General features: G+C 43.0%; 2 protein-coding genes across 3 annotated transcripts; both read right to left on the bottom strand.

The window, feature by feature from the left end:
* Window positions 1-1,336: 1,336 nt before the first annotated feature.
* Window positions 1,337-6,169, bottom strand: LOC133140013 (alpha-1-antitrypsin-like). Of its 2 annotated transcripts, none has more exons than XM_061259523.1 (5): window positions 6,079-6,169; window positions 3,600-4,316; window positions 2,179-2,446; window positions 1,783-1,930; window positions 1,337-1,565 (listed from the first exon to the last, which is right to left on the bottom strand). In XM_061259523.1, exons 2-5 carry the CDS (start codon window positions 4,306-4,308, stop codon window positions 1,362-1,364), a joined length of 1,329 nt encoding a protein of 442 aa, XP_061115507.1. In that variant the 5' UTR covers window positions 4,309-4,316; window positions 6,079-6,169; the 3' UTR covers window positions 1,337-1,361. The 2 variants fall into 2 exon arrangements, with proteins under 2 accessions (XP_061115507.1, XP_061115508.1); XM_061259524.1 differs by lacking the exon at window positions 6,079-6,169 and adding an exon at window positions 5,432-5,538.
* A 3,331-nt stretch (window positions 6,170-9,500) lies between these two features.
* On the bottom strand, window positions 9,501-20,571 carry anxa1a (annexin A1a). Its single transcript, XM_061261427.1, has 13 exons — window positions 20,505-20,571; window positions 19,300-19,382; window positions 18,647-18,734; window positions 17,784-17,878; window positions 17,179-17,292; window positions 15,450-15,540; window positions 15,014-15,093; window positions 14,724-14,780; window positions 14,158-14,251; window positions 13,045-13,140; window positions 11,560-11,618; window positions 10,746-10,868; window positions 9,501-10,106 (listed from the first exon to the last, which is right to left on the bottom strand). The coding sequence occupies exons 2-13, from the start codon at window positions 19,354-19,356 to the stop codon at window positions 10,047-10,049; spliced, it is 1,014 nt and encodes a 337-aa protein (XP_061117411.1). The 5' UTR covers window positions 19,357-19,382; window positions 20,505-20,571; the 3' UTR covers window positions 9,501-10,046.
* Window positions 20,572-21,010: the final 439 nt, after the last annotated feature.

Below are 21,010 nucleotides of genomic sequence, written 5' to 3'. Positions count from 1 at the left end.
TAATATTTTGCATGGTATCAAGCCTTATCTTGAAAACCCCCAGTGTTTCTGCCTCCCCAACATGACCTGGCAAGCTGTTCCACACAGTGACCACCCTCTGTGTGAAAACATACTTCATCATGTCGCTGTGGCATTTATCCTTTCCCAACCATTCACGCCCCCTTGTCCTGCTACCTGAACTCACCCTGAAGAATATGTCCTCTCCATCATTAGCAATGAATCACCAAAGAAGGGTGGAGGTGGTAGGGAAAATCTCAAGTAAAAATGTATCAAAAAACACTTGTGGCAGCAATCTGATCTATTAACCACTTGCCCGAAAGCACATAACTGGAAATGCACGTAAATTTAGAGGAAAAAGATTGAGTCCATGTTCTGGAATAAAGGCCTGGCAAAGCATCACCAAGGAAGATGCTCAGCATGTGATGTCTATTGTTCGCACATTTCCAGCATCGAATGCAGAGGATTTGCAACCAAGCACTAAATGAAATTGTTTATTGAAGATTTCCTTGAGTTGTTATTCATGGTCCTACATATAAAAAAGTTTTTTACCCAATACGGGTCTATGTAGCTTCAAATTAGAGCTCACAGTCTGCACTTTAATCTCATATTCACCGATTCATTTCAAATCCAGTGTGCTGAAGTACAGAGCAAAAAAAACACAGTTCTGTCAATGTTCAAATATTGCTGGACCACACACTATAGGCTATAATGTACACTGAAGCATACGATGGATGAAGAAAGGCTGGAAAATGTTTTTATTATTATAATTATTTTTCCATCACACACACTGCGCACTGAATAAAAAGCTGCCCCCTCAAATGCAATGACTGACTCTCCACCCTTGTCTTGGAGGATAAGGATTTAATCCAGTCAAGAAAATAATTAGCACTAGATCCAATTATAGAGGTCTTTATTTCTGCAGAAAGAGTACACCTGATTCAACACCATACTAAAAATCTGTATTTACAGATATTTATACCCTCAAGGAGGGACAGTGCAAATGTGTGTGTGCCAGTTTTAAGGATAACAACCTAATTTTATAAGAGTAAATGTCAAACTTGTTCTCTTCCTCCCTTTTTTGCAATCTTTCTTCCTCAAGGTTGGAACTCACTCACTCAGTCCCTCACATAAAACATAGAAGCAATGCTGATGACGACAGAACACATAATTATGTGAAAAGAAATATGAGAATAATGATAAGGACAACAACACATTAACCCTTCAGGATAATGGAAAAGTGGTACAGAAATGATATGTTTGTATTGTTAGAAATCCTGAAAAATTATGGTGTTTTCTGGATTTTTCTGTGCATTGAAATGAATGTGTGCAGACCGTATACACATACATATACAGCAATTTTATTATTTTGCTGGGTTCACAATTTTTCCCATGAACATGATACTTCTGGTTTCACGATTGAGCAAAAAAACCATGAAAGGACGGTCAAATTTCAAGACGGGGGTGGGTGCGGGGAATAGTGCTAAAGTCATCATGATTTCGATTCCTGTGGCTGCGGCTGCTGTTGCTCCAGCCTCGTCCACGTCCAAGGTAGCCTTGTGCATAACCTATCAAAACACAGCACAAACACTAGTGAAATACAGGCAATGAAACAGATGGGGTTGATACAATATATAGCAAATTTGTCAAATTTCCTTGGAGATATTTGCTAGTACAAGATGTGTTTTTTTAAAGTCAATTCACCTTTCTGAATCCTGGAGTAATATGAAGAAATCACCTATTTGTGCTCATTCTCATTTTCAGAGATTTTCAGATTTTCCCTACCTTAGATACAGCCAATTTCCCTCCCTCTGATATTCCAGTGAGGTCTGCAGTATCCCCAAATATGTCAGTGATTCCCATTTCAGAAAGGATTTCTTTGAGTTGATATGAGGTCTTAAGGGACAGTTTTGGAACATACACTTGGTACTTCCTGTGAAGGTAACAACAGTAGTGTAATTAAGCATAATATAATTCTGTATGATTTTCAACGGTTCAACATCTTCACACTTGATCTGTTTCTATCACCACTAACAGTTATGTTCTTAGGTCTTACATTCTAAAATGTGTTGATGTCATACATGAGTAAGGTAGTTGACTTATTTCCCACATGAGAAGGTTGTTGGTGTGGTGCAGGTTCACATTATAAATGCACTTTACACTTGATTTAAAATAGCCTACTTCTTCCCCACTGATCTGATCCATTTCTGCAAATGGTTTTTGCAGACCACTTCCTCCAGACCCTGCAATCCTTTCTCTGGAAGGACCAGCATCATTGAGACAGACTCATTATAATGCAGCTGGAGAACGTGAGTGGAGATGTCTTCATCATGATAAACATGAAAATAGTCCTCTTCATACATCATCGGAACAGAAACAGTTGTTTTATCATCAACATGAAAGTCGTGTTCCTTGGTTGCTTTGGGATCAAATGGAATCTCCCATTTACCTGCAGGTAAGAAACGCATCACAGTAAATGTGTTCATTTAAATAACAATCATCATGATATTAATCATAATTACTTCTTTAGCTAACGCTTTTATCCAAAGCTTACAGTTGATTAGACTAAGCAGGAGACAATACCCCCTGGAGTAATGGAGGGTTAAGGGCCTTGCTCAAGGGTCCAATAGCTGTGCAGATCTGATCTTGGCTATACCAGGGCTTGAATCACCAACCTTCCAGGGGCCAGTCATGTACCTTAGCCACTAGGCTACAGGCTGGCCCTATATAATAACTTATATGCCCCTAAATAAATAAGCTTACGAGACAAATGTTTGGCCTTGTTATCCAGAGATTCACAGACCCAGGGGCGTAGATTTAGGGGGGGACAGGGAGGACATGTCCCCCTCAATATTTAGAAGAGGTGAATTTGTCCCCCCCAAAACATAATGAATGATAACCTCTTACCCTTTACAGATATAAAATAACAACACAGAGGGTCTAAATGCTTAGATATCCATCTTACCTATTTTACAATTATTTCATACACCCCTACTGGACCATACCATCTTAACCTTACTGGGTCTGCCGGCCTCGCTGACTCGCAGTTGCTATATGTCTACCGTTGCGGAAGCATGATAGTGTAGTGAGTCTAGTGTAAGTAGCTATCACGCTTGTTTTACCTTCAGTGTTTCTGAATGAGAGTATCTGCGGATGAAACACTAATGTTATCTAGTTTATAACTTGTGCCTGAAGTTATCTGAGGTGCGTTAAAGTTCAGCAAATAGGCGAACATTTGAAAACAATTAAAAAAAAATTTCCATTAGCATTCTGTTCGCTGTGTTTGCAAACAGTCTGAAAGATTTGCGGAAACAATGAGGAAGCTGGACTGAGGGAACTGTGAAGATTTTCATTTGGAATGTTCTTAAAAGCCATCGAACAGTCACTATATGGGCAGCCTACCTGAATGATGTCTTTTCCTTTACATAAATAAAATAAATTTACACGATAAATTGATGCAGAATTGATGCAGATTTCCTGGGGGAGAACCCCCAGACCCCACGCTTAATGTGTCCCCCCAATGTTGAAATGAAATCTACGCCCCTGGACAGACCCATTCTGAAACGTTTCTAGCTTGAGCCTGTATGTAGCCTGTGCCTCACCTTTGAAGTATATGTAGTTGATGAGATACATGACTGTCAGCGGATCCACCTTCTGAACCAGATCTGATATTTTACCCTTGGTCTTTTCATTAACATACTTATTGATCTGTTCCTTGGCCTCTTCAGGCTTGCTGAAGTCGGTGCTGAAACCATCTGACTCGTAATAGCGTTTCATGCTCTCCAGGAACTCAGGACGTGGCTTGAAGTCTTGTCCAATGAAGAGTGCGTTCCCGAGTGACAGGTCTACGTCTGTTTTCTCGTTGAGGTTGTGATGGATGTGTTGGAAGGCCTGGTTCACTTCCTCTGTGGTGATTTCTGTGCTGTTGAAGCCCAGACCTTCAAAGAGCTGCTGGTGCGTCTTCCCTCTGGCCCCCACGGACAGAGCAGCCAGGGCCACGGACACGCTCAGCGGGGAGAAGAAGACGTTCTTGGACTGAGAATCGGGCTGGGCGGAGATGTGCTTGTACAGACGGAAAGCAAAGTCCAGGTTCTCCTGGTATATCTTCAGGCTTCCATTGGTTTGGTGATCATGGTGATGATGCTCTTTCCCATGAGAATGGGAGTGCCTATGACCGTGAGCATGAGCATGACCATGACCGTGACCGTCGGAATGGGGCCGGGGATGGGGTGTGCGACCTGTGTGCCGGTCGCATTGCACAGTGCACAAAAGCACAGCCAGAGCAACACACAAGTGCAGGAGGGCCCCCATCTTAATAACTGTCAAAACACATATTTATTATTTTCATTACATGCAGAGTAAACATATCCATAATGTTCATTCATAAAATTGTTTCAAAATTACATGGTCAATATTTAAAGAAAAGGTGATGGAAAAATTATGCAAAACAATACTTAAATATAGAGTACTCTGCAAAAGTTTTAGGCACATTTAGGCACATTATGTAAACACTCCAACTTATGGGTCAAGCCTCGCCCAGGTTGAGCTGTTAGGAGACAGAATACCAAATTAATCTGTATGGAATACTTTACAAATACAGCTGAGTCTGCCGGCTCAGCCATTCAGCCATCCCTCTCCTCCATAACCTAGCATTCCAGCCAAGGGTCCTGCCTCGCTCTTCGTGGCCAGGCCTTTGGTTCGAACCCTTCTCACCCTCCTTCTCACGGGTCTCCAGAGGCATCTAGGCTGTACCTAGTCTGCCCAGAGGAGTTACATCGCTTGCACCTGCAGGATTAGGTCACGCCACACAGCGTGGTGACTCTGGGAACTGCATGGCGGTTCAAAGAGAATGAGCTGGCGGACTCTCACCTGTATTTGTAAGGTATGATTCCCACAGGTACGGGGGAGTGCTTCATTCGTTATTCTGTCGCCTAATATCTCGACTTCGGCGAGGCTTAACCCATACATTGGCTTGTTGACCTTCAATCATAGAACCTGGGCTAGCTACTTTACCCTTCATTTTAAATATAAAAACATTTTGTGGAGGGGTGCCGTTGTTAGGGCGCCATCTGCAGGTGGAGAGAGCGGTCGAGCGGGCGATCGCAACTGCAGGCAATTTGATAATTACGACAAACACTTTATCTGTTCTGCCTGCAGTGAGATCAGGGGCTGGTATCAGAGAGGCACAATGGTCCCTGCCCCTATTGTGAGTGCCTTGTCTTCCTTTTTTATTTGTTTTGGCAACATTGGAAAATGAACACCTGTGTGCTTCCAACAACGAATTAACTTTGTGGTTTCTGGGGAGATTGGTCAGACTGTTACAATTTACTTTGAGTAATGAACAGGTAAAACCTTGAAAGTTGCATCTATTTGCTTATGTACACTGTCCTGCAGTTTTAGAAGAAAATCAGCTGGTCGGTTGTTCCAAACATACTGGAGAACTTGTCCCACTTGCTTCTGGCTGTCCAGTTAATCGCAGACAGCCCTGATCAGTGATCTGTTACTTTATTTAACAAAATGCAAACATTTCACTGTAACATGAAATAATTTGGAAAATGAATGCGTTCGACTGACACACTAATGAAGAAAACAATATACATATCCAAGGCGAAATTTATATTAAATACATCTAGAGTGCCTAAGACATTGCACAATGTATATTGCTTCATTATCAACACTTCACAATATCTGCCAAAACTTGAAAAACACTTAGACTTACATTAGATTACCATAACATTTTCCAAAAAAATTGCACATTTACAATATGCTACATTGTGTTCCATTTTCCTTTGAGCTCTTCCTATACAAATACGTGGGTGTACACATTTGGATAATGAGACAATTCTAACTGCAGATACAGTACCTATTATGCCTAAAAATGTGTAATAATGAGGATTACTTGATTACTGTAAGTACTTTGAAACAATCATGCATTATTATGCATTATTATGACATTATTATTAGGTACTGCACTAAGAACTACATATAGATGCAGTACTTTCTAACAATCAAGCAAAGATGTACACCGCATCTTTATAAAAAAATAATTGTAACTTAGACTAAAGTAAATGCTGGACTCACCTCACGTCAGTTATTAAATTCAGCCACAGTCTCTGTCCCCATGGCTGAATTTATATTTGATGTCCTTTTTGATAAGGCATCAGACTTTGAACTAAATGGGGTTTTTAAAAAAGAAAAGAAAACAACACATATTGGATTTGTGCAATCATTAACCAGCAAACAGAAATGCTGAGAAAGTATTCACCGGGATCATTAAAGACAAAATTTGACAAAAAAAGAGTCCATGCAAAATCTGTATAAATTAATCCCAAAATGATTAATGTTTTAAGTGAAATGTTTGCTTTTGTGAAAATGTCGTCACTATGAAAGGGAAAGCATAGTGGGAGAAAAACAAAAAATGCAAAACAGGACTTTTTACTTATCAAAATCCCATGAATGCATATGTATACTAGCTAGGTATTTAAACCATGAAACACATACTTTGAACCCAGACTTCAATGCAACTCAGTTTGCTCAAATTTAGCTTTTGCTGCTCTATTTAATAGGGAGTTACCAGAAGTATCATCCAGAAAGATCCGCGAAGTGAAACGACAAGCCGACAGTAGCTACTCGTCCAAAAATGTGTCAACCTTTTGACTTCCTCAGTGACGACAGCATTTGAGAAATGGAGATGAGGGTGGGGTATAGTGGGACAGGTTTTGTTAAATCATTCTGGAAACCATGAAAAAGCAGTTTACTCACTCAAATTATGTTTTCATAAAATTCCTTAGGTCGCTACAACATTGCTGCGCTGAAATAATGTTGGAATGTATAATTGTTTAAAAACTACAGCCCTTCAAACATACAAAGTCCATTTATTTATGTAATGAGCACTGGAATAATGACAGGCTAATTCATATTTTTAAAAAAACAGCAGAGCATTGATCTATCCATTGTTAGAGGTTCTGACGATCGTATGCTCAGGGCATCCACTCAACCCCTCCATCCTCACCCGCTCAGCCCTTAACGATGACCATAATTGGGGTGAAAACCAGGCAGGACTGCGGTTGTCTCACATTTTTCTCCCACGGAGAACTCCTCCTTCGCCAACTCCTCCGAGAACTTTCGGCGACGCAAAGTTGTCTTGTAGGCCCGACCTGTCGCAATTCCACAGGTGCCAAGGTGTGTCAATTATGTCTAACTCTGAAAGTAGTGAGATATACTGCTTGGAACCAGTTCTCAACTGTCCACGGATTCATTCCAGCTGCCCACACTCAGAGGCCTCACAGAGCCCCCTCAAGCTCAGGACTTTGTTTCTTCTCAGAAAGCCCTCCAACCAGGAATAGCCTGCTTGATTCCTGAGAATTTCTAAATGTTGTTTTTAGCACATTGATGAGCTATTTTGTGAACATCCATGCATTTCAGTGGGAAGACTCTTTGCGCTAGCAGCATAGCGGGTGGCCTGTAGCGTAGTGGTTAAGGTAAATGCCTGGGACACGTGTAGCATGGTTAGCTCAGCTAGTTCGCTAGTAAGCACGGATGGTGCAGTGAAAGCGAAGGCTGGTAGCAGGTTATCGCGACAACACTCCCCGATGACGTAACCCTCAAATTCAAAAGAACGTTGTTGCCCTTGGCTAGTGGCGAGTTCGTCTTTAGCTGACTGGTAACACGTTCGTTCAACAAATTATTTGGACAAGTGAGAGGCCGGGGTTCAAATCCCACCTCGGACTCAGGCAAATTCTTCACTTGTTACACACGCAAGGTTGGTGGTTCTAATCCCAGTGTAGCCACAATAAGATCTGCACAGCCGTTGGGCCCTTGAGCAAGGCTCTTAACCCTGCATTGCTCCAGGGGAGGATTGTCTCCTGCTTAGTCTGCTTAGTCTGTACGTCACTCTGGATAAGAGTGTCTGCCAAATGCCATTAATATAATGTAGCAGCTTTAATATGTTGATGAGCTCTGTCTCACTGTCCTGCAAAAACACCGGACGCCTACCTGTGTAGTGCCTTGATATATAAAAATAAATACGGAAGTAAAATATAAAAAGCAGAGGTGAGAGGGAGGGAGGAGTTGTATGCTTTTACATTACATTAATGGCATTTGGCAGACGCTCTTATCCAGAGCGACATACAGTTGATTAGACTAAGCAGGGGACAATCCTCCCCTGGTACAATGCAGGTTTAAGGGCGTTGCTCATTATATTATTGTGCAGATCTTATTGCGGCTACACTGGGGATCTATCCACCGACCATGCGGGTCCCAGTCATGCACCTTAACCACTACGCTACCATAACCACTTTTAATCCTCTGGTAAGAGCACCCATAACATGAGTTAAATCACTGCTTTTATACTATAACTATATGTAGTTTATACTATATGGCCATATATGGCTATATTTTCAGCATGGTCTGAAACATGGATTTGCAAACAGGAATTGATGCAGTCAAAATTGTTTAGGAGGCTGCTGAAATTAAATTCCATTGTGCAATAACTACAGAAAAATAAAAATCATAATACAATTACAATTTAGTCATACAAATGATATTCATAATAAACCCCACATAGAATGAATGAGAATCCATGATGTTTGTATAGCACACTAATAGATTGCATTCAAGAGAACTGTGTTGGCTTGTGAACTTTGGCACAGAGTAATTGGGTAAACGCCAAACCAAACTTGTAGGCAGTAGACTGCAATATAAATATTGTCACAACTAAGAAAAACAAGAACATGGACAGATCTGCCTTCACCTTATACTTTTTAACAGCAAGTTCACTGTGCACATTTCAGGGGCAACAGAAGGGGCTGGTGTGGTTAGGTTCAATCCACCAGGCCCAAACCTGCCTCGGATTGGCTGCTACACAATTTTATTTTATTTTTTCATGATCTTGCCTCTAGCTCCACCCATCGGGAGAGTATAGGAAAATATGAAATAAAAAGAAGTAATAGTCAAGAAAAAAAGAGATCAGAGATCATGGTTAGCCACACAGCACTCAGAGGTTGTAGGCCAGTTGTGCACAACTCCAGTCCCCGAGGGCCGTACTGGTTTTTGTTCCAATTACCTCATTTTAAATTGGTTGTCAGCTCTACAAATTACCCAGATGCAAGCCTGTACTTGAGCACAGTAAAATCATCTGATACACATATTAGAGAAGGTACGATTGAGTCAATTAAATAATGCACCCCTATTCTAGGCCACAAATCCAAATCCAGCCCTGGTTTTCCTTTCTCCTGGGTAACGAGGGCTGCAGATTGGCAGATAAACATTTACATCACACTCCCAAGTAAAGGAGGGGTGGAAAACCAGCAGTTCTCAGCCCTCGAGGAACCATGAGTTGCTGATCACTGTGCTAGGCCCTGGCAAGTTAAGCTAGTAGTTTGCTTGCAGATCTAAATGGAGTTACATTTTCTTTATAAATTACAAACCCGAACAGGAAAATCAGAAAAGCTTCAGCGAAAGCTCATGCCAACCAATATAATTTCACTTGGGAGTGGTGATGGTTGGTGATGACTTGTTTTGGTTTATTTCCACAACAAACAGACAGGTAGTAATGGTGTAAATGCATGTGAAAGACATCACAAATATAAATATTGAATACTTCCTTTATTGAGCTTGTATACTAGGGGTGTCTTATCCGAAGAGCCATTGTGGGTGCAGGTTTTTGTCGTCACCAAGCATTATGATACCTGATTCTATGATCTTCAATCAAGATAAGATTGGACACCCCCGTTATAGACAGTTATAAGCCCTCTAAAGCACCAGTGTTATGTTTTTACTTTTGTTCTTAATTTTTACATTCCACTTGCCCAAAATATTTTAACATTAATTACACATCGGGAAACAAAATGTTACAATGTGACTGTAGTATTCAATAAGGCACAGGCAGGCCAATATGCCATTCATACAAACGGCTTTATTTGCACACAACTGGTCATGTAGACTCCACTGATGCTTGCTTACTTAATACACTGTGCACATGTGCTGTGCATGAAAAGCAGAGTGATATAAATGCCATTTTGCTTTCCTGACTCCAAGATTATTGAGGATCAATTTCCGTTTCCGCAGATGGCCAGCAGGATCTTCTCGTAATCCCCCTTGGTGTCATCCTGCATTTAACGAGGGAGGAATTATATCATATCGCAAATATGAATCTCGCCTATACAACCCTTCAGCTTCCGCAGTCATGTGTTCAGAAACCTTTTCTATCACCTCTAGCCATTTTTGGTAACACTTTACAATAAGGTTATTGTACATGAATTGGTATTAACCAATCAGAAGTCAATATGTAGTTTTGTTCATGTATTTGCGCATGATTACTTCATTCGTTAACTACAGTCATTAATTAATGCCAATTCATATTGGAATGCATTTGCCAATTGTTAAATATGTAACCATTACATGAGTTAGTTCAAAACATTTGAAGTTAATTTCATTCTTCGACCATAATTTTCCCCAGGAATATTTCTCATGGCCTCTGACATTTGCTTGTTTACTACCGCCACAATTAAAGAAAATAAATCACAAAAGACCACCTATATGCCCGATGGCAGATGCTATTCTTATCATGCTTAAAGTAACCCTGATTCAATACATCATTCAGCCCTACGTACTAGAACACCTCCCTCTTTATTCTACACCATCTCCTCAGAACACAAAACAACATTCCCACCCCACAGGCCAGTAAAAACAGGCATTGGCCAGCCCAGCAGCCGGTTGCCTGGTTACTCTCAGGAGTGACAGCTCACCAGAATGTCCTGGTATAGGCTTTTTCCATACTTCTTCTGGTACTCCTCCTTTATCCTCTGCAAGTCCACCTCCGAGCGGCTCACCATGACCCGGGTCAGAATTTTGGCCCTGGTGCCAGACCCCTGGGTTCAGCACAGGAAAGGGAGAGGGGAGAAGGTTCGTGATCCAGGGAGGAAACCGGAACAATTCCCGATTGAGGGTGGTTTTGGGATTCAGGGAAGATTTGAGTGTGACAATTTAGGGAGGATTCGGGATTTCAGAACAAAGCTATTCAGGATGATAATTAAATTTGGCGACAGGAATGAAAGCAGGAAGATATGAGCAAAGGCTTCACACAATCTAAGATATGGAGAAAGACACTGTTCAGGCTCAGTGAGACAACATTAAGGGGAAGAGGTGGGAGGGGTTGAAGGTTTAAAAAAAAAAAAAAAAAAAAAAAAAAAAAAAAAAGGATTAACGAAGCGTATTGCACTAGATATTTCAAGTTGAGTTTGATCAGTGAAATTAATGTGGAAATTAAAAGGTCAATTTTGCACTGAGCAGGATTTTTTCCCCCACCAATAGAACAGCTTGGCAGGTTATGTATGCATGTATGGAGTACATTTTGCAAATATTTTTCTTTGTGAGATGCATAGCTTTTTTCCCCTGAACTTTACAAAAGTTGGCCAGCGAACTCCTTAAACCTACTTTGTTAAATATCCAACTGTCTAGTACGGTTTGTGTTACTGCAAAACAGCTAATAGGTGTCCAAGCAGAGGTCACAGATCATGCAACATATAGGTTAAAGTGACAAATCACACAGCAAAGGATTACCTTCATTGACAGGTTGAGTATTTCAGCAAAGTATGCTGCCTTGTTCCCAGCACACTTCACTGCAGAGTAAAGGCAACAAAACGGCAGCAATGTTAAAAAGAAAAGAAAAATACTACTTCCAAGCAATAACCCATATCCCTACACATTGCTTATACACTCAAAGGCCGTTCCCCTCAAACAAACAGCCTACACTCTGTTTTACACCCAGTACACAAGTTATTCTGTGGAATTAGTGGTAGTTGTTGGGAGTCAGTGGTAGGTGATTGGGTGCACTGTTCTAGAACATTCTAGAACTCTGGGGAGCAACATCCATTGTTGAATGCAGAGTACCCAAGTAGTCCCAGTCAGTAGCATGTATAATTCCTGTTCATATCAGGAAAAATAAAAAGTACACAGGAGTCCGTCTTTCTTGGAAGCTCCAGCCCAAGACCAGCTGGGCACCCCCCTCCTGCCACTGCTGATTCAGCTGTAGCACCTGGCCTGTGCCCTGGCCTGCCAGTGGTGTTCCTGCCATCCCTCCACGTGACCGGAGTAATCTCTGCTTGGACTTAATTCGGATTGGACATATGTACTATAATTCATCGGTTTATATTTACAACCATTTTTACAACAAACCGTTGTCAACCACCGGGCTTGATGGGTTCCCCCACTGGGTCAGGTTCTGCCCAAGGTTTCTTCCCGTTAGCCAGGGAGTTTTTCCTTGCTACTGTTGCCCTAGGGGTACTCTTGGGGGCTGGTTCTCTGTAAAGCTGCTTTGTGAAAAAGCCCCTTTGTTAAAAGCACTACACAAATAAAAATTGATTGATTGATTCTCTGTTTTTTTTTGAGAAACAAAGGGGGACCCAGGTATCAATTATCAGTTTCAGCAATGACATCTAGTGGCTGGATGTCACTATTGCCCCTCTTGGTGGGCAGACATGAACTCTAAGTTTCTGCAATGAACAACTTTTTGCAACTCCTTTTATTGCCATGAATAGAGAACCATGGGGAAGCCATAATTTCAGGTTTTAAAATATGTCGGTGAAGGACAACAGATGCACATTCCTATATCACCATCACATATTTGGCAAAAAAAAAAAATTTGTTTAAATCATTCAGTTCTAGGGTCAACAGAGTTAAATACAATACCCTGAGGACCAAAAATAGTTCTTATGCTGCTCACATTTTCAGTTTTTTGTAATCTAAACATTGTGAGTCACATAGGAATACTTCGCCCTAACAAGGGAATTCCATAAAAAAATAAAACTTCCCTAAGAGAAACAGATCTTCTAGTAAGAAGATGGCCATAAAGACATTGGCTGGAGCAGTTTAGGCCCATTTCTCCCGTGTTCATGAAGACACATGGCAGGAGGTACACACTGGGCTCTGAGGGGTAAGAGCAAGGGTCTGTCTACTCACAATGAACATGCTATTCCATGAAATCTAGATCTTGGAATCAGAGTTGCTTGGTAACAGTGTATCGCCACAAACAGGCAGCCCACTCACCAACAGCAGTGAGTAAGCTCTCAATGTCCCCCTTCATCTCCAGGTCAATGGCTTTCCCGACGTCCACCTTGCTGTACTTTGTGTACCTCTCAAATGCTGCCAAGAGAGGAGAACAAGAGTGAGCAGCTAATTCCTTAAAGCAGTGGTCCCCAACTCTGGTTCTGGAGATCTTCGGTCGTGTAGTTTTTCATTTCAACCCTAATTTGGCACAAATTAATTCTACCAATTAGCAGCTCAATGAAATTACTAGCTGTTGAATTAGGTTTACCTTGTTAAAGTTGGAGTGAAACCCTACAGGCTGGTAGATCTCCAGGAACAGGGTGGTTAAGGTCGGAGTGGAAGGCTACAGGTTGGTAGATCTCCAGGAACAGGGTTGTTAAGGTCAGAGTGGAAGGCTACAGGTTGGTAGATCTCCAGGAACAGGGTTGGGGACCACTGCCATAAAGCTACCAGCGCTGAAGACGTACCCAATGGGTGGGGTTGCAATGAGCTGTCAATCACCTCATGAAGACTGACTGTTTGAGCAAATCTAAAGCCCTCTGCAGAGCAACACACAATGACAGGTTCACACTAGAGAATCACATAGTGTTGTAGCTCAGCACAAATTTGGTAGCATGAAACCTTAGGGTGCTACCGCCATGTTGAACTTAGTCTGTTCGTTTAAACTTTGTTCAGGATAGACGTGGAAGGACATGAGTGTTTGTGTCCATGGTGTAATGAAACAAACGCCCACGCTCCTCAGTCAACAATGACTCATGGCAGTTTTAGCAAAGCATGCCAAGCAAGTCCACAGTGGCTGATCTCCACAGAAAGTTCATCTCACCCACCAACAAAATTACATTCACAACTCCTACCACTGCTTTCAGTGAGAGAGAGAGACCTTAAAATAGTCTTCCAGGTCTCCATGTCTGAAACTTCAGGCAGTTCAAACGAAAAGATTCAGAAATGTAGAACTTGGATACATACCTAAAATGCGTCGGTGAAGGACATTTTACCTTCACAAAATAAATATTTTTTGTATGTGCGTTTATTTTTTATTTTTTTTATTTTTTTTTTTTAAGTTATTATTATCAATTAACTTCCGGCCCCTATGGTGCAGAGAGTTGCCCTCACTTTTGCAGAGTTGTGGGCCGCTCCTGGAGGTGAGGATGTTGATGAAGACGGACAGATCGGTCCCTTTCCTCTTCTCCCCGGCCTCGTACAGAGCCTGGGAAGAGAGACACGGTCAGAGTCATCCCAGCCTCTCATGTCAGAGCAGAAACCGGGACAGAAACACAAAGGGCTCTCACTCTCGTGTGTCAGAGCGAAAACCGGGACAGAAACACAAAGGGCTCTCACTCTCGTGTGTCAGAGCGAAAACCGGGACAGAAACACAAAGGGCTCTCTCACTCGTGTGTCAGAGCGGAAACCGGGACAGAAACACAAAGGGCTCTCTCACTCGTGTGTCAGAGTGGAAACCGGGACAGAAACACAAAGGGCTCTCTCACTCGTGTGTCAGAGCGAAAACCGGGACAGAAACACAAAGGGCTCTCTCACTCGTGTGTCAGAGTGGAAACTGGGACAGAAACACAAAGGGCTCTCACTCGTGTGTCAGAGTGGAAACCGGGACAGAAACACAAAGGGCTCTCACTCTCGTGTGTCAGAGTGGAAACCGGGACAGAAACACAAAGGGCTCTCACTCTTGCGTCCTCGTCGGCCTGCGGCTCGTTCAGGACGCCGTCTTCCATCCTGTTGGCCTGTGATGGAAGATTAAGTCAGTGGATATGCCATTTTGATTTGACAATCAACCCCCCTCCCCACAATCACCGTTTTGGTCAGGGAGGATCCTCCTCAGCTAGTTAACAAAAACACAGACAAAACACCAATAGCACTTTAGCTAATGACCAGTCTATGAACCAGTATTTAGTCTATGAAAAAACTATTGCCGGGGCTTTTGGAGTGGGGTAAGCTCACACACACACACACACACCTTGCACAAGGCGAGCAGAGCATTTCTGAAGTCTCCACCGGTGTCAGACTTGATATCGTCTTCCAGATCTTTTTTGTATTCTGCCAAGAAACAGATGGGCACATCACAGACAACTGTCAATACAACACGTGTATGCCCTGCACACCCATGAATGCTCGTATCACACACAGACACACAGACACACAGACACACAGACACACAGACACACAGACACACAGACACACAGACACACAGACACACAGACACACAGACACACAGACACACAGACACACAGACGAGCATATGCAAACACACATGAGCATATGCAAACACACATGAGCATATGCAAACACACATGAGCATATGCAAACACACGAGCATATGCAAACACACATTCACTCGTGTGAGCTCATTTAAGCACACCCACACACACACCACACACACACCACACACACACCTTCCTTGTAGGCCTTCTTTATGTCTCTGATCTCCTGATTGGTCCTGGAGGCCATGATCTCAATCAGTGTTGCCTCATCAGTTCCCAGACCCTGAAAAACAAGAACAAACACAGAAATTCTCACTTCACACACCCAGTCGATGGAGATAAACCTTGGCATTCAGAAGAGCAAGCAAGAGAGGGAGAAAATAAGGAAGTCTGCAAGTTATGGGGCGGGGGGGGGGGGATAACGATAACGATAAGGCATCGATAACGATAAATCGGCGCAAACAAAAAAACTCTGTATAGAAAAAGCCATTTCTGCCCTATGAATACTGTACAATTAACATCTTTTACAAAAATAAAATAAAATATTTTTAAAAAACTGTGTGACCAAGTGATGGCTCTGGCCTAAAGGGTTGTATGGAGTGCGTATGCAGCTGGTTCTGCGGATCTAATCCAGACCCTGGCAGCACCAACGGCGGCTGGTAGCTCTCTAGGGCCTCACAGAATCAACCATTGCTTTGCCCAGGGTACGGGAGGGTTCAGGTGATAAGGGGTCTGTGGTTTATCATCCTCTAGCGACCCCTACTGGTCGATCAGACCACACGCCGAAGCCACATCTGAAAAAAACTGTCCTCCAACACAATAAAGAAAATAAATTAAATGCACTTTGGATGAAGCATCTGCAAAATGACTCAAACGTAAATGTAAATGCAATTCTCCGTGAGCTGCGGTTTGAAAAGTAGCAGGCGTTTCCATGGGTTTCAGTGGAGGACTCCTGGATGTCTGCACTCGGTGGGGTTGAGGCACGAACACTGCTGGGGTCTCAAATATTTAGACATTCCAAATGAGGGTGGGAATCAGATATGTTCAGCCCCACATTGAATAAAAAAAAAGAACAGAAAAAGACTCTCTGGGTCAAATAGTCATGCCGTTAGAGCAGGGATGCCCAACCCTGTTCCTGGAGATCAGCCGTTCAGTAGGTTTTTATTTCAACCCTAATTTGACAAGCCAGATTGTAATTAGCAGCTCTCTAGCAGATCTCTAGCTGTGGAATGAGGGGTACTTTGTTAGGGTTGCTGTGAAGACCTCCAGGAACAGGGTTGGGCAGCCGTGGCTTACAGTATATATATATATATTTTTTATTTTTTATTATTTTTTAATTTTTTAAAGATACCTCCCACCATAGGAGACAGACGGAAAGGTCACCAGCCAAGATTAACACGCAACTGGATGAGGTTTGCGAAACCGCTTTATGAAATCATAAATTTGGTAACCGCGGCAATCAAGCCAGCAGAGTGGCAGTATGAGCATTCGGCAGGCAGGCCTGAGTGAGGAAACGGGCGGGTCTTTTAATAACAGCCAGGAAAGGGAACAAGGCCAGCACTCTTCCTCTTTAAAACCTGCTATGGAAAAACAGTCACTGGGGCTTTTGGAGTACAGTTAACCTCACACTCACACTCATACAACTGTGCGGGAGGGGGTATATATGTATATATATGTATATATATGCATGTGTATATACATATAAATAAATTTATTTCTACAAATGTGCCACTGATAGACATCAATTCATGTCAGTCGAGTGTCCCAGTGACTGTCCTCACTAGTGGGTGGAATAGGCTGTGAGGTCAGAAAAGGGCGGAGACAGACGACAGCTGCAGCATTATAAGGCAAAGGCTGTTTTAAAGAAGGCGGTCAGGGTTAGGGTCATTCCCCGGTGAAGGAGGGTGTGGCCAGTGTTCACCTTCATGGCCAGTTTGAGCTGCTCAGCGTCGTACTGGGCGGGGGTCTTCAGAAGGGCCAGGACCACCGTCTCCAGCTGCCCCTTCAGGGCCGTCTTCAACGCGGCATCCAGCGGCTACAAAAACACAGGCGCACACGCATCAAAAGCTTACACTTACACTTACACTTACACTTACACTTACACTTACACTTACACTTACACTTACACTTACACTTACACTTACACTTGGTTTCTTAACCAAGCACATGTTTAGGCATTAGCAAAATTTACTCTTAAAATGTGCTGCCATTGTACAGAAATGATTACACAAATGGAATTAATTGACAAGTTATGCCATATAGGAGCTCCCTGCACAACGGGCTCCTCCAGGTCAGTCAGAAAGCACTCCCATTGCTAATGTCCAGCTGGCATCAGTGAACAAACTGAGAGATCCGGTTTCCCTCTATACGTCTCTGCTCCTCTCAGGGTAGTTGCACCTGTGGGACTCGCCCGTGTGTCTGTGTGTCTCGCCCGTGTGTCTGTGTGTCTCGCCCGTGTGTCTGTGTGTCTCGCCCGTGTGTCTGTGTCTCGCCCGTGTCTCGTCCGTGATCTCTTGCATGCCTCACCTTGCCGCTTGCCTGCTGATAGGCAGCCTTGATCTGCTGCCTCTGGGCATTGCTCCGCTTCACCAGAACGTCGATGATGGTGGTCTCGTCCACCCCTGGGCCGGGCGAAAGAGGGGGGGGGGGGGGGGTCAAGACATTAACTGTAAACAGGCCAGCGTCCTTCATTGGCTCATGAAATCACCTCTACCACTGTAGGACTCTATAAAGATGCTACTGTAGAGCAGTGGACCTGACTCCTGGTCCTGGAGAGCCACAGGGTGTGCTGGGGGGGGGGGGGGGGGGGGGTTCCACCTTAATATAGGCAACCAACTGCTTTAATTGATCAATTAAGTACTGAATATCAACAAAAGGCAGCACACCCTACAGCCCTCCAGGACCAGGAGTGAGGACCACTGTTGTAGACCATAACGTTGTAGGCCAAAAAGTAATTACTGTTGCCTCACAGACCCATGAAGGGAATGATTGGCTAGGGCTGATTGGAGTCTGTGGTCCTCCTGCTGCAACCTTACTGGATGCTCAGCACTACAACAAGGGACAGGCTAACAGATAACTTCAGCTTGCTACCTGAGGCAGAAATAGTGTTTATGGAGCAGGAGGGGGCACACCGAGCCCTGGGCGAAACCCAGTCGGAGTCATCCAGTGACTGGTGCAGAGAGGACATTCCCAGCAAAGTCATGAGTGTAGTAACCACAGTGCTCCACACAAATTTTATATCGCAAACAATAGGCGCGCACACGCACGCACGCACGCACGCACGCACGCACGCACGCACGCACGCACGCACGCACGCACGCGTTTGCTTAATCAAGGTGAAGGTGGCCATATGCAAGAGAAACTCTCCCCACATGACATCACAGCATTACCTTTAGCCTTGATGGCTTTGTCCAGAACGCCCACATCACCGCTGGCACTGAAATTTGGGTTGGCATTCACAGTCCCCTGAAACACAGCCTAGAGACAGACACAGCATCGGTTACAAGTGAAACAAGGCTGATCCTTTTTTAAATTGTATCATTTTCTCAGCCCTGATGAACCTTTCAAAGGGTTCAATGTGCACATTGATGTGTGTGTGACCATTGTTTCCATGTGTCGGAGCCAATTGTATTGACTAGTTAATGGTAACCCTGAAGCAGTTACAGTCCAATCAAATCCTATTACTGTATTCTCGCTTTCATATCAGAGACTAAAACCATGACAAGCATTTAGGTCTGGCACCAGGCCGTCTAGTGCATATTCTTCAGAGAGGAAAAGGCCCAGAAGTGGCGACGTTCTTTCTGACCCAGTGGATATGCTGTACTTCAAGGGAGCGGCTTACATTCCAGAGTCTGAATCATTGGCATTAGTCTAGCACCCCCCCCTCCCCCTCTTCTCTCTCACTTGCTCGCTCGCTCTTCCTTCCGTCCTTGCCTGCCCGCCCCCTTTCTCTCCAGTGCACAACTGGGTAAGATTTTCCACATTTAACCACACAACACATTTAACCATTTCCCAAAGCAACCAAGATTGCTTCTATACTTACAGATTCAGCAGGCCCCAAGTAGACGACCTGCTGAAGGAACTGGCTTATGAGAGACATTTTGGAGGAAGGTTCTGCAAACGGACCTAAACATACACACACACACACACACACACCCATGAATTAGACTAGTTATTGTGAAAATTAAGGCTTGCGACAGGAAGGCTGCAGGGAAAACAATAATATAAAGACGTTTAAATAAGTAGTTTATCATAGTGAAGTTGCGGGACAAAGTCTCTGGACAGATGTTTACCACTGAAAAGCGACGCGCGGTTGCCATGGTCACAACACAGTCGCCACAAAACGTGAGCACCGATGTGCTTGCCGCAGAGGTGAAAGCGCATTTTTCACAGTTCCAACACGCGAGTTTAAGATCTCCCCTGTTGCCATGTGAAGTCACATATAATCAGAGTCCTCCGTTTCCGTGGACTTAATACTTCATGAGTATTAAGCAAAAGCTGTATTTTAACCATGCAGAAATAAATCATTTTGGACCCCATCCACTCCATCACGAAAACGCCCCGGATCAGATTACTATACACGTATCAAACTATGAGGGTGCAGTTAAGAACCTAGTTTGAAACTTTTTTTAAAAATGTATGAAAAAGAACAAATGTATGATGACTAAAACTATAATCGGCATAGGCTACCTTTCAAGACGCCAGTGATCCCAATCTCTAGTTTTCTTAAAGGAAATCTTTCAGAGAAAACTGTATGGCCACACCCAAATCCGATTCACTTTAGATGTATGAAACTTTCGGCAAAAAATTCGATCTCTCCATCTAATCTAAGGAACCATTTGACGCATTGACCTATTGTATGCATTCCAGCATCATTAACACATGTAGGCTAGGTTTAAACGGTAGGATAATTATATGCCGTTCCTTCACACATCTGAGTAAGAAAAAGAAACGGGAAGATTGCGGCATGAAAACCCTATCTAGAGTGAAATTATACCAAATTTCAACAAAACACAAGAGCTTCACTTAGCACATTGTAAACATTTAGGTAGAATTTCTTTATTTCTCTTTATTGCTTTCATTTTAAGTAATCCGAAATGAAAGCGTATTTAGGCTACAGACTAAACTTTGACACCGGCTGGAAGAAATCCGCTTTAGCTGAATGCAACACACATAAGAACAAAGAAAAACCAATGGTCTATAATCCCAGCCTGAAACGTTAACGTAGGAGAAAGACGTGTATCTCACCGGTTGAGAATGGTTTTCGCAGAGTGAGATTCAAGGGGCGTGGTAAAAGTTTCTACGAGTATATATGCTGAGGAAGCCGCGCCCTGAAAAGGGCGTTGGCCAAGTGCCCGCCCAGTGGCCGTGCACCCAGACCACGGAAAAAATTGCCTTGGACAGGAAAAAAAATCTCCTAACATTTTGGCTTAATTTAACGAAGAAAAAATGAAGTTCTGTACTTAACATTTCTCTTATTAGTGTGTGTGTGTGTGTGTGTGTGTGTGTGTGTGTGTTTGTGTTGGTTTTGAATGATGATTCATTTGCAGAAATTAGTAATAACTAGTGCTACGTTTCCAAACAATGAATCTGTTCGTTATTCTACCCAAAAAAGATATGAAATATATATGAAAAAAATATTGGCTGTTTGAAAGTTAGGTATCTAATGTGAGGGAAATACTGCATCATGCAGGTGTTCATAATTTTATTTCTCCAGTAAGTCATAAAAGGCTAAGAAAATAACGGTGCAGTGT

Source organism: Conger conger, chromosome 11 (genome assembly GCF_963514075.1).
Source record: "Conger conger chromosome 11, fConCon1.1, whole genome shotgun sequence".
Taxonomy (NCBI): domain Eukaryota; kingdom Metazoa; phylum Chordata; class Actinopteri; order Anguilliformes; family Congridae; genus Conger; species Conger conger.
The sequence above is the reverse complement of the archived record's forward strand: the minus strand, read 5'-3'. Positions and strand labels throughout refer to the sequence as shown.